Source organism: Nicotiana tomentosiformis, chromosome 11 (assembly GCF_000390325.3).
Source record: "Nicotiana tomentosiformis chromosome 11, ASM39032v3, whole genome shotgun sequence".
Taxonomy (NCBI): Eukaryota; Viridiplantae; Streptophyta; class Magnoliopsida; order Solanales; family Solanaceae; genus Nicotiana; species Nicotiana tomentosiformis.
In genome coordinates, this window is record NC_090822.1 from 61893011 (window position 1) to 61904556 (window position 11546).

Consider the following 11546-nt stretch of genomic DNA (forward strand, 5'->3'; position numbering starts at 1 on the left):
CCTCCACATATATTACATGTTGCATGAGGCTCACTTTGTATCGAAGCTAAGGTCAGCCTTCGTATTTCCATAGCCATAGCATCAAGTTGTACCTGCACAGATGTATTAGCATCAACTTAGTGAACATCGGTTGATCTTCTTCTTTCAGCACTCTCAGAGGGCCACTAGTTTTCATCTTCAGACAACTCATCTAATATTGTGACTATCTCTTCTGGAGTCTTCTTCATCAACGAGCTTCCAACTGCATTACTCAATATTCTACGTCAGGTCGGTGTCAATCCATCCCAAAATTCCTGGAGTTGCATCCAGAGTTCAATTCCGCTATGTTGACACTTTCGAATAAATTCCTTAAACCTCTCCCAAGCTTCAAACACGGTTTTAGTATCTTTCTGGCAGAAGTTATGAATTTTTCTTCTAAACTTGCCAATCTTAGTTGAGGAGAAATATGTATCAAGAAATTTTTGGTCATCTCCTACCATGTTCTAATTGATCCCTGGACCAAGCTTCGATGCCGCTACTTTGCATCATCTTTAAGTGTGAAGGGGAATGCCCTTAATTAAACTTCATATTGTGACACACCATTGTATTAAAAGGTGTTCATAATCTCGTCGAAATCCATTAGATGGTTGTTTGGATCTTCGTTCATCTTTTCTTTGAAGATACAACAGTTTTGAAGGATTTCGATCAACCCTTGCTTCAACTCAAAATTATTAGATGCAACTGGAGGTGGTCTAATACTTGATAGTCCTTGGTTGTACACCGGTCTAGCATAATCACCAAGTGGTCTCCCAGTATCGGGAGCTATATTTCATAACTGATCTACAACCAATGGTTGATTTTGAGTAATTCTCCGACCCTTCTCTTCTTCATAGACAAGTTGTGCATTTCGAAGAGTTGCTTCTTCAGCATCTCATGCAGCTTTTTCTCGTTGTTGGGCTGCCTCTCTTGCAGCCAAATCCACATTATCATCATCTTTAGCCATAGTTTCTTTAGTTGAGGATTGCCTAACCTCTGTATTCTCAGGAGATTTCTTTTCTTCCTCAACTGTCGCAGTTATTTTTCTATCTCTAGTTCGTATGGTAGCACTTCCTTTCTAGAAGATCGAGTCATGCACCAATTTAACATGTAGCCTACGCACAGTTAAAGAACACCAAACGTAAAAAGAGAAAAATAAAATAAAAAGAAAAATTCCTGCATTAGTGCTACAAACAATTAAAAACACTCTTGATTGCCAATCTCCGGCAATGGCGCCAAATTTTGACGAGGGCCAAACACACACTAAAATATGCTTGGTAGTCGAATATAGTAATATATAATATCGTATCCACATGGATTGGAGTTAAACAATATTATCGTAGTTTGTAGCTAGATTACTATCCAAGATGATCAAAATTTGAGAATTATGTGATTTAAAACTAAAATTAACTAAGAGTCTAAACTATTGACTAATGACAATCGCAACAATGAGTAAGCAAAGAAGGTTTTCAATGGGAGAAAACAGAGTTTTGATGGAATAGGTGCAAGATAATTATTTGGGATCTAACTCTAGATAATTCACTTCTAATGTTCAAGTGTGTCTCTTGAATTCACTCAATTATTAGTTCACACATTTAGAAGAAACTCCTCTCTCGATTAAGTCTCAACCTCACAAGATGAACTAATTTTAAGCACGTGAGGATATGCAAGAATTCGTAGTGGATTGGTCGTTAGGAGAACCTCTCTCGATTATCCTCCTAACAAGGTTTCATCAATTATTCAACTAGCCTCTTTCGATTAGCAAGAAGAATTGATGAATTCAACCAACAAAATATAATGCAAAGATATCACAAGTTATGCCTCTCTCGATTACATGAACTAGTGAATATAGATGCAACAATTAAATCATCCAAAATGATTCAATTCATAAACTAGAGTTATAATCCACAAACAAATATCAATACACCAAATCCATCAAACCCTAAAGAGAATAACTCCATAGATATGGAGCAATTCATCACAAATATGTTTAAGTTAAAGGAAAACATAAAACAATCCAAACTCGTGTCTTGAGTGAGGATTGAATGATGAATAATTTGTGCTTTTGCTTCTCCAACTTCTCCTTAGCCTCCCTAGGTCTTAGATGTGTCAAAAGTCCAAAAAATAACATTTTTCCATGTATATATACCAAATAGGGTCGGGCCCAAACGAAAATACCTTTTCCTATGCGAAATAGGATAATCACTCTATAAAATTTATACATACGTGCCGCATGGGGCGCCGCACCAGGCGGGGCGTTAGTGGGAAACTTCAGAGAGCTAGTTCAACCTACGCTTCCTCTGTGACTTAACTATACTCCCAAAGCATTTATTATATAAAGGGTTTACAACACATTTCATAATCTTTCACACATCTTTCCATTTCATTGGCACTAGTGGCCACAATTTTAAGGTCATTCTCGGCACGTTAGCCGTATTTCACATTTCATACGCACCCTATAACTTTCAAGTGTTACCATGGATTATCATCAATAATAGAATTTCAAATCAAGACTTTAAGCACACACATGACCAAACACGAGTCTTAGGCACGTTGAGTTTCTCTTCCACTATTAGGCATACTAGCTTGCAATTGAAACATGATTTTCAAAGCACAACACCTTTGGTACATTGATCATACTAGATTACATCCTCGGAGGGAATCATGATATGATAGGAACATTTGGGACACATTTTGGGTGCATACAGTTTTCAACTCAACACTTATTTAGAATTATCAAATCTATTGGGAAGGAATCATGACATGAGACATAAAAATTTGAGCCACCCATAATCGCAACTTATGAGGACGTCAGGGAAATCGATTCTATAAGAGAAGTTTAGCCAACATACCTTGTTTGAGCTTCCTTGAATTACTAGAAGGTTCCAAAACTCCTAGAGACTACAATCTAATTAAAGACATGATAGAATTTAACTATAATTAGGAAGATACTCGGGGTTTCAGCTCATTTGAGCATTTTATCAAGCACTAGGTATGCATTAAGGTTTGTAGGTCCTATTATGGTGGGTTCCTTTACCCCACAATAAATCCCCACTTTAATAGGCCACCCACAGTCACTGCACAACCTTCCTACCACCTTTATTAACACATGCATTTATAAATAACAACTCTTACCCTCAAAACCTTCTTCCCTAACCCAAATTTTGAAATTGAAGGCTAGGGGTAGAATCTTACCTTTTAAATAAAGACCTTGTGAGTTTTCCTTGTGAATTCTCTAACGTTTGAGCAAGGATTGATGAGCAATAAGCTTAGGGACATTCCCTCTCACTCTATGGCACTTCCTCTCTGTAGAAATATCAGACTTTCTCTTTACAAATGGTCCCTGGCGACTATATATCGAAATAGTAACGGGTTATAAAATTAGAAAAAATAAAGCCCCGATGTAGATCTGCGGTAGCATACGCGACCGCATAACACTTTTGCGATCTGCAAAATGGATCGCGGAATGGCTTTCCGAAACTGGGCATTTATGTGCAGGTATGTGACCGCAGACCAATTATGCGATCGCATAAAGGACGGCAAAACCTCCTTCTGAAATTTCTCATGTTGGCTTCTGCGATGGATGTGCGGCACGCGAAATGGTTATGCGGTCTCATAGTCGACAGCAAAACAACCTACAAAATTTGCCGATTTCTTTTCTTCACTCTATGGTTGATCTGCGGTCCGCAATCAGTTCTACGATCGCATAATGGATTGTAGAAATGCCCTCTTATGTAACATTTTTTCTTCAACTCCCCAACGCTCTATTCAACCCAAAAAGTCCGTACCGCTACGAGGTTGTGAGCAGCGAAGATTTTCTACAACCTCAAATGCATTAGCCCATATCGGCACCACAAAACCTCGGGTATTAGGTGAAATTTTATAGGGCCTTACATCCCCCCCGCTTAGGATCATTCGGCCTCGAATGAGGGTCAAAGTCCACCATTAGAATCTAATGTGACCCTATTATTACTTCACACACAAGCAGTTCCAAATTTAGACTAACTCTCTAAATTTCCAAAAATTTCGCCAGAGTCTCCCTTGTAATTGGGCCTATCCAGCTACTAGAGAATCCAAAAACCAGTCCTAACAACATAACCACAATACAATGAAGTAAAGCAACATGGAAACAACACCGGCCCCAATGCCATAAACATTACATTACCAAGGAGGAGTATACTTAACATAAGTTGTACATGGGAAACATAATTTGTAGAAAGTTAGCTTCTAACATCATGGACACAATTACATAGCTATTCAAATAAGTTAAGATACTTCTTCTTCATCTCTTCCTTGGCTTCCCAAGTGGCCTCTTCGACTTGTTGGTTTCGCCATAACACTTTTACGGAGGCAATATCTTTGTTTCTCAGCTTTCGAACTTTTCCATAAAGAATGGCAACTGGAATCTCTTCATATATCAATTCCTCATCAACCTCTACAGTCTCAATCGGAACAATAAACGATGGATCTCCAACCACCTTCCTCAACATGGATACATGAAACACCGGGTGCACTACAGACATCACTAGAGGTAGTTCTAGCATGTAATCCACCTGATCAATCATCTGAATGATTTTGTACGGTCCGACATACCTCAGACTCAATTTTCCTTTCTTACCAAATCGCATTACCCCCTTCATGGGGGAAACTTTCAAGAATACCCAATCATCCTCTTGGAACTCTAAATTCGTATGACGTACATCTGAATAGGACTTCTAATGACTCTGGGTAGTTTTCAACCATTCCTTAATGATCTTAACCTTCTCCATAGCCTGATGTACGAGATTTGGCCCTATCAACTCCGCCTCGCCAATCTCGAAACTCCCAATGGGTGATCTACATCTCCTGTCATATAGAGCCTAGAACGGCGCCATCTGAATGCTAGCATGATAACTATTGTTGTAGGAAACTTCTATACGTGGCAAATGATCATCCCAGCTACCCTTGAAGTCGAGAACACAAGTGTGCAACATATCTTCAAGCATCAGAATAGTCTGTTGTGCTTGCCCGTCGGTCCATGGATGGAAAGCTATACTAAGATTTACCTGAGTACCCAACCCTTGATGAAATTTCTTCCAAACGTTAGCTGTGAACTGTGACCCCCGATCAGAAATGATGGAAACTGGAGTGCCATGCAAACTGATTATTTCCTTGATAAACTACTGAGCATACTATTCCGCTGTGTCAGTAGCCTTAGCAGGTAAGAAGTGTGCTGATTTTGTGAGTCGATCCACAATCACCAATATTGATCATTTCCCATTTCTACATCGGAATTTCTATGTTATGTGTCAACCCACCGGGCCTTTGGTGTTCGGCCTTCACTTGCTGACAATTTGGACATCTTGCCACAAAGTCCGCTATATTCCTCTTCATATCATTCCACCTAAGACTTATTTAAGATCTTGATAAATCTTTGTAGAGCCCGGGTGCACGAAATATCAAGAAGTGTGAGCTTCTGTCATGATTCTTTCCCGGAGACCATCTACTTTTGGAACACATAGTCACCCTTGGTACCTTGGTGTACCATCATCCATGCCAGGAGAAAAATCCATGGTCTTATGTTTAAAAATTCCCTCCTTCAACTGTACCAACAACGGATCATCGTACTACTTCTCCTTGACTTCCACAACCAGCGATGTTTCAGCCTTATTTTGCCAACTGATGAATCACTTTGGCCAACGGTCTTTGATATGCCTCCAAGTGAGCCAAACTGCCCATAGACTTCCGTATAAGAGCATCCACCACAACATTAGCCTTCCCCGGATGATATAGGATATCAATGTCATAATCTTTAAGTAACTCAAGCCATCTTTTCTGCCTTAGATTCAATTCCTTCTGCTTAAAAATATATTGAAGGCTCTTATGGTCCGTGAATATATCCACATGGACCCCATACAAATAATGACGCCAAATCTTCAATGCAAAAACTATTGTCGCGAGCTCTAAGTCATGTGTTGGATAGTTCTTCTCATGATTCTTGAGTTGCTTAGAAGCATAAGCGATGATCTTGCCATGTTGAATCAATACACACCAAAGTCCTATCCTTGAAGCATCACAGTACACCACAAACCCATATGTACCCTCTGGTAGGGTCAAAACTGGTGTTGTAGTAAATCTTAATTTCAACTCCTGGAAGCTTCTTTCACAAGCATTTGACCATTGGAACTTAACCGCCTTCTGCGTCAATTTAGTCAACGGAGAGGCAAGGGTAGAGAACCCCTCCATAAATTTTCTGTAATATCCAGCTAAGCCCAAAAAACTACGAATCTATGTTGGGGTTATAGGTCTAGGCCAATTCTTCACCGCTGCAATCTTTTGAGGGTCAACCTTAATTCCTTCTCTAGAGACAACAAGACCCAAGAATGTGACAGATTCAAGACAAAATTCACATTTTGAAAACTTCACATACAACTGGTGTTGATACAAAGTCTACAGAACCGCCTTGACAGTATCGGCATGGTCCTCTCGACTTCGTGAAGACAACAAAATATCGTCAATGAACACTATCACAAAAGACTTAAGGAATAGCTTGAAAGCGCGGTTCATAAGATCCATGAAAGTTGTCAGGGCATTTGTTAGACCAGAAGATATTACCAGAAATTCAAAGTGCCCATACCGGGTTCTGAAAGATTTTTCGGAATATCCTGCTCCCTGATCGTCAATTGGTGATACTCGGATCTCAAATCAATTTTGGAGAAATATTTAGCACCTTGCAATTGATCAAACAAATCATCTATCATTGGATGTGGGTACTTATTCTTGATCGTGACCTTGTGGAGCTGCCGATGGTCAATACACATTCTCAGTGACCCATCTTTCTTACTTACAAAGAGAATCGGTGCGCCCCAAGGCGACACACTCGGCCGGATGAAACCCTTCTTGAGCAAGTCCTTCAATTGATCCTTTAGTTCTTTCAATTCTGCCGGTGCCATTCTGTACGGTGGAATAGATATAGGCTGTGTGCCTGGCATCAGATCAATCCCAAAATCAAGCTCCCTATCTGGTGGGACCCCGGGAGCTCATCTGAAAAGACCTCAAATGAATTAGCCCACCTCGGCACCACGAAACCCCGGGTTTTAGGTGAAATTTTATGGGTCCTTACATTTGATGGCTTTGAAAAGACTCTTGGCACGCTCGAGGACGAACGCATATTTAAGTGGGGGAGAATGTAACGACCCAATCGGTCGTTTTGAGCTTTAGCATTTCGTTCGGTTATTTGGTACTTTGAGTAGCTTCACATAATATATTATGACTTGCGTATATGGTTGTTTTTTTTTAGTGGTTCGGGATTGACTTCGTAGAATGACTCTCGATTTGGAAGCTTTAAGTTAAAATAGTTTACCAAGGTTCGACTTTTTGGTAAATAGACTCAGAATTGAGTTTATATTATTCTGGTAGATTTGTATTATGATTTTGGACATGTGTGTATCTTCGGATTTGATTTTGGAGGTTCCTAGAAGGATTCGACACTATTTGTCGAATGTTGGCAATTTGATGAACTTAAGAGTTCATACGTATGATTAAGAGTTGACTTTGATGTTATTGGACTCCAATTGATGTTCCAAGATGTTGGATAGGTCTATATAGTTGAATTGAACTTGTGTGTAAAGTTTTGAAGTAATCATAAGTGTGTAATTGTGATTCGGACACTCTTCTGAAGGAATGGAGATTTAACAACTTAAGTGAAATTCTATTCGGTTTGAGCCTCGATTCCTTGTTGTCATGTTCCCGTGGGTGTTTTGAGCCTTTGGAGAAGTTTGGATAATGTATTTTTACTTGTTGGTATGATTGGATGCGGGTCTCGAGGGGCTCGGGTGTGTTTTGGATCGTTGGTTGCGAGACTTGTTAAGTTAAGGATTTGGAATTTGACCATGGTCAATATCAAGTGAAGACAATCTCTTTCTGGTATTTTGAGTGTGGGTCAGGTTCATAGCGTATTTTATGGTTGAAATGCATATAGGGTTTGAGTTCGGGAAGTTCACAATGAGTTTTGGGTGCTAAAATGAAGCTTTTGACGTTGCTGATTTTTCTGGAGCAAACAATTCCGAAAATACCACTTATGTCCTTGAAATTGTCAAACTTCATCTAAAACTTCAAAACATAATATCTCCCTCGTTTTAAGACCCAATTGGGTGATTCAAAAAGCTATCTTGGGTGTAATCTCGCAAGGATTATGTTGGTCTTATCAAGTGTGAGTTTCAGGGTTATCTAAGATCTGATTCAAGCTAGAACATCAGTTGCATGTTTTTACTTGTTCCGCAATTTAGTCACTTTTTCTCACAAAATTTTGAAACTCGGGTTTGGGAGATTTTGGATGGGATTTTCAGATTTGGATTGGGGTAAGTATTTTTTATACGGATTTATTTATATTTAATGGTTCCAACCTTGAATTTAGTGATTGTTTGATGAATCAAATTGAAGAAATTGGGGATTTTAGTAAAACCTTTTCTAAAACATAAATTGATGAATTGAGGGTCGATTTGAGGCCGGATTTGGATGAAATAACATATTTGGACTCGTATCAGTATGGGCATTCGAAATTTGTGCATTTTATCGGGTTCCAGGCTGCGACCCCGGGGTTGACTTTTTGTTTTGACTTTTTGATTTTATTTAAAGATCGAAACTTTATTATTCGGAATCATTTCCTATGGATTTTATTTATGAAATTAAGTTCTTTTGGCTAGATTCGAGCCGTACGGAGGTTGATTTGCACGTGAAGGGCTTCTTAGAGTGTAGTTTTAGCTTATTTGAAGTAAGTGTCTTGCCTAACTTTGTTGAAAATATTTTTCCTACTAATCGATATTATTTGCTACATGTAAGGGTGATGCATGTACAAGGTGACAAGTATATAGGCATGTGCCAGGGTTTTCAAGATCGGAAGGGAAAATTATATGCTTCTTTGTGCTTTGTTGGACTTGGTGATTCCTTGCCTAATGCTTTATTTAATTCTATGACTAATAAACCTAATTATCTATGTTAGAAATCACGCTAGAATATATGACATCTTAAAAGGATTTAAATATATTATTTTTTAGACTATTTATATAGTTGAATGACCGTAGCATCATGAACACATATTTATACATATTATTGTCATGTTACTTGAGCTTCTTTATCCGTAATAGCAGATGATGATTGGGTACTTAGGGCTATGTTTGGCACAATAGGTATTTTTCTATGCGGTTGATATGATGTTGGCACGATGAGTATTGCCGTGCAATGTAAAATAAGATTGGCCGGTTGATTATAACCATGTGAGAGGAATGTGAGTTCGATTCTTGATATTATTACTCGTTCGTTAACCACTTACATTTCCTATATTTTGGTTTACATAAATGTTTTGTAGTTTTCTATGTTACTTTCCCGTTTGTGTTCCTTAAGTTATTTCCTTTGTGTGTTCCTATTTGGCATGTTACTGTTATATCTTTGTTACTACCTTGCATGTTGCTATTACTCCTATGTTTGTACTTGACTTTCTTTTGCTACATGTCCTTTCGAATTCATGCCTTTACTTGTTATTGGCCCAAACATGGCATGTGCCTCTATTGCTATGTGATTTACTAATTTGATGTCTTCACCTGTTATCTGCCTTCACTTAATACCTGCTTTCACTTTTTATATGCTCTTACTTGCCAAATGTCATCACTTCTTACATGATTTCACTTATTACATACCTCTACTTGATGCATATTCATACTTGACGTACATCTTTTCCCGTTTCATGTTCTATACTACTTTGCTTAGCCAGATTGAGTGACTTTTGGATTGGTTATGTTTTGTTCTTTGTGGAAGCCTTGTCTTTATATGTAGGAGTCTAGCTCTGGGATGCTATGTTGCTCATCTTACTTTGTTGAGCTTGTATTTCCTAGTTGAATTCTGTGAGTTAGTTTTCTTGGCATTACGTTGTAAAATTCATGTGTTTGGTTGTTGTAGAATAGCAATAGTTATGTGGGAATTTATTATATATGCAATCGGGTTGCACGTTGCAATGATATTAACATTATATATGGTATCGGGTTGCACACCACAATGGTATTGATATTATATGTGGGATCGGGTAGCAAGCCACAATGAAGAAGAAATTGTATATGGGATCGAGTTGTACGCTGCAATGGAGAAGATTTATTATGGTTATTCTTGTCTATTTCTTTCTGTTATCATATTGTGTTATGAAACTAGGAAATGATGATACTCCAAGGCCTTCTGTCAATTATATTCTTATTTCATCTATACGTGATTATTTTGTGTCTCTTTCTCCTATTGCTCTCTTTGTTATCATCTACATAGGTACAATATTGAGAGAGAGAGAGAGAGAGTATCTTTTAACTTAAAACCTCGTCTCTACTGAACTGAGGTCAGTTGTACTCATACAATACTTTTGCACGTTGTGTGCAGATCTTGGAGGTGCATAGCTATGGAAGACAAAGCCTAGCATTGAAGACGTACCCATATTCCAGATTCAAGCTACATTTTGTTCATGCTAGTTTAGAATTTTAAATTCTATTTATGTAAACTTTAAATAGATACTATATTTATTCTTCATACCAGTTTGTAAATTGAAATTATAGTGGTTCATGTCTTGTACTACCAGTCCTTTGGAAGTTGTATAGAATTCAGTTATTATTATTCTTGTTGTTTTGTTCTTTCATTTGGGCTATCTATTTCTATGTTAGGCGTACCTATCACTGGGTTAGGTGATATCACGACTAGGTAGATTTTGGATCATGACAAGTTGGTATCAGAGCACTAGGTTCAAAGATTCTATGAGTCATAAGCAAGTGTCTAGTAGAGTCTTGCAGATCGTTAAGATGTTGTCCATACCTATCTTTCAGATGCTACAGGGCATTTATGAAACTTTCCTACATTCAGTCCTTATCGTACGAACTTGTTTCAGCTTGAATCTTGCATCTTCAATTTCATTCCATTCGGTTGTATGAGAAGTTGATCACCAAGCACCAATGTACACCGACCGCTTGTGATGTTGCAGGTGGGTTGCAAAGGGCTATGGATGCTTGATCACTGTCTCTATGTGTTTGGTTGCCTAGTTTCTGTGACCATGGTGCGGTCATGGGAAGGTGTTGATTCGAGTCTAGTCGGTGGGTTATCTCCTGCGTAAAGATTTGAGGTCGTGTGTTTCTTATAAGGCTTCTATTTGGTGGAATGCACATCTTCTCATTTCAGAGCATTTGAGGAAGATGGCTTGATTGTCACAAGTACAAGTATGCATTTGGCAGAATCATCAGAGTGTTTTATGACTAGTCTTACATATGTTTATGACGTATTTAGCTGACTAAAAGTGCGGGACTGTGGAAGCTATGAAGGAAAGGTATTGTGGGTTACCGACGATGTGTTCTATGGCTTCGAGCGAAGTGGTGGAGTCTATTATCAATGATCGGATTATACGATTATGTGTTATATCAGTTTCTGGACTAAGGGACGCTTGTGGATTATCTATTTCTTGAAAGTGATGACTTCGGGAATGACCCGAGAATGTTATTCGCGGTGGATGTAGTGTGAAAGGAAAAGGAATC

At 38.5% G+C, this 11546-nt stretch overlaps 1 protein-coding gene and 1 non-coding gene across 2 annotated transcripts; one reads left to right on the forward strand and one right to left on the reverse strand.

The window, feature by feature from the left end:
* Positions 1-315: 315 nt before the first annotated feature.
* On the forward strand, positions 316-422 carry LOC117277593 (small nucleolar RNA R71). Its single transcript, XR_004507902.1, has one exon. It is a non-coding gene; the product is annotated as a small nucleolar RNA R71 (small nucleolar RNA).
* A 3846-nt stretch (positions 423-4268) lies between these two features.
* LOC138901549 (uncharacterized) lies at positions 4269-4643 on the reverse strand. The gene has a single exon (XM_070189321.1). It carries the CDS (start codon positions 4641-4643, stop codon positions 4269-4271), a length of 375 nt encoding a protein of 124 aa, XP_070045422.1.
* Positions 4644-11546: the final 6903 nt, after the last annotated feature.

Coding starts and splice junctions, on each gene's coding strand:
- LOC138901549 (XM_070189321.1), bottom strand. CDS start 4,643: ATGCGATTTGGTAAGAAAGGAAAATTGAGTCTGAGGTATGTCGGACCG.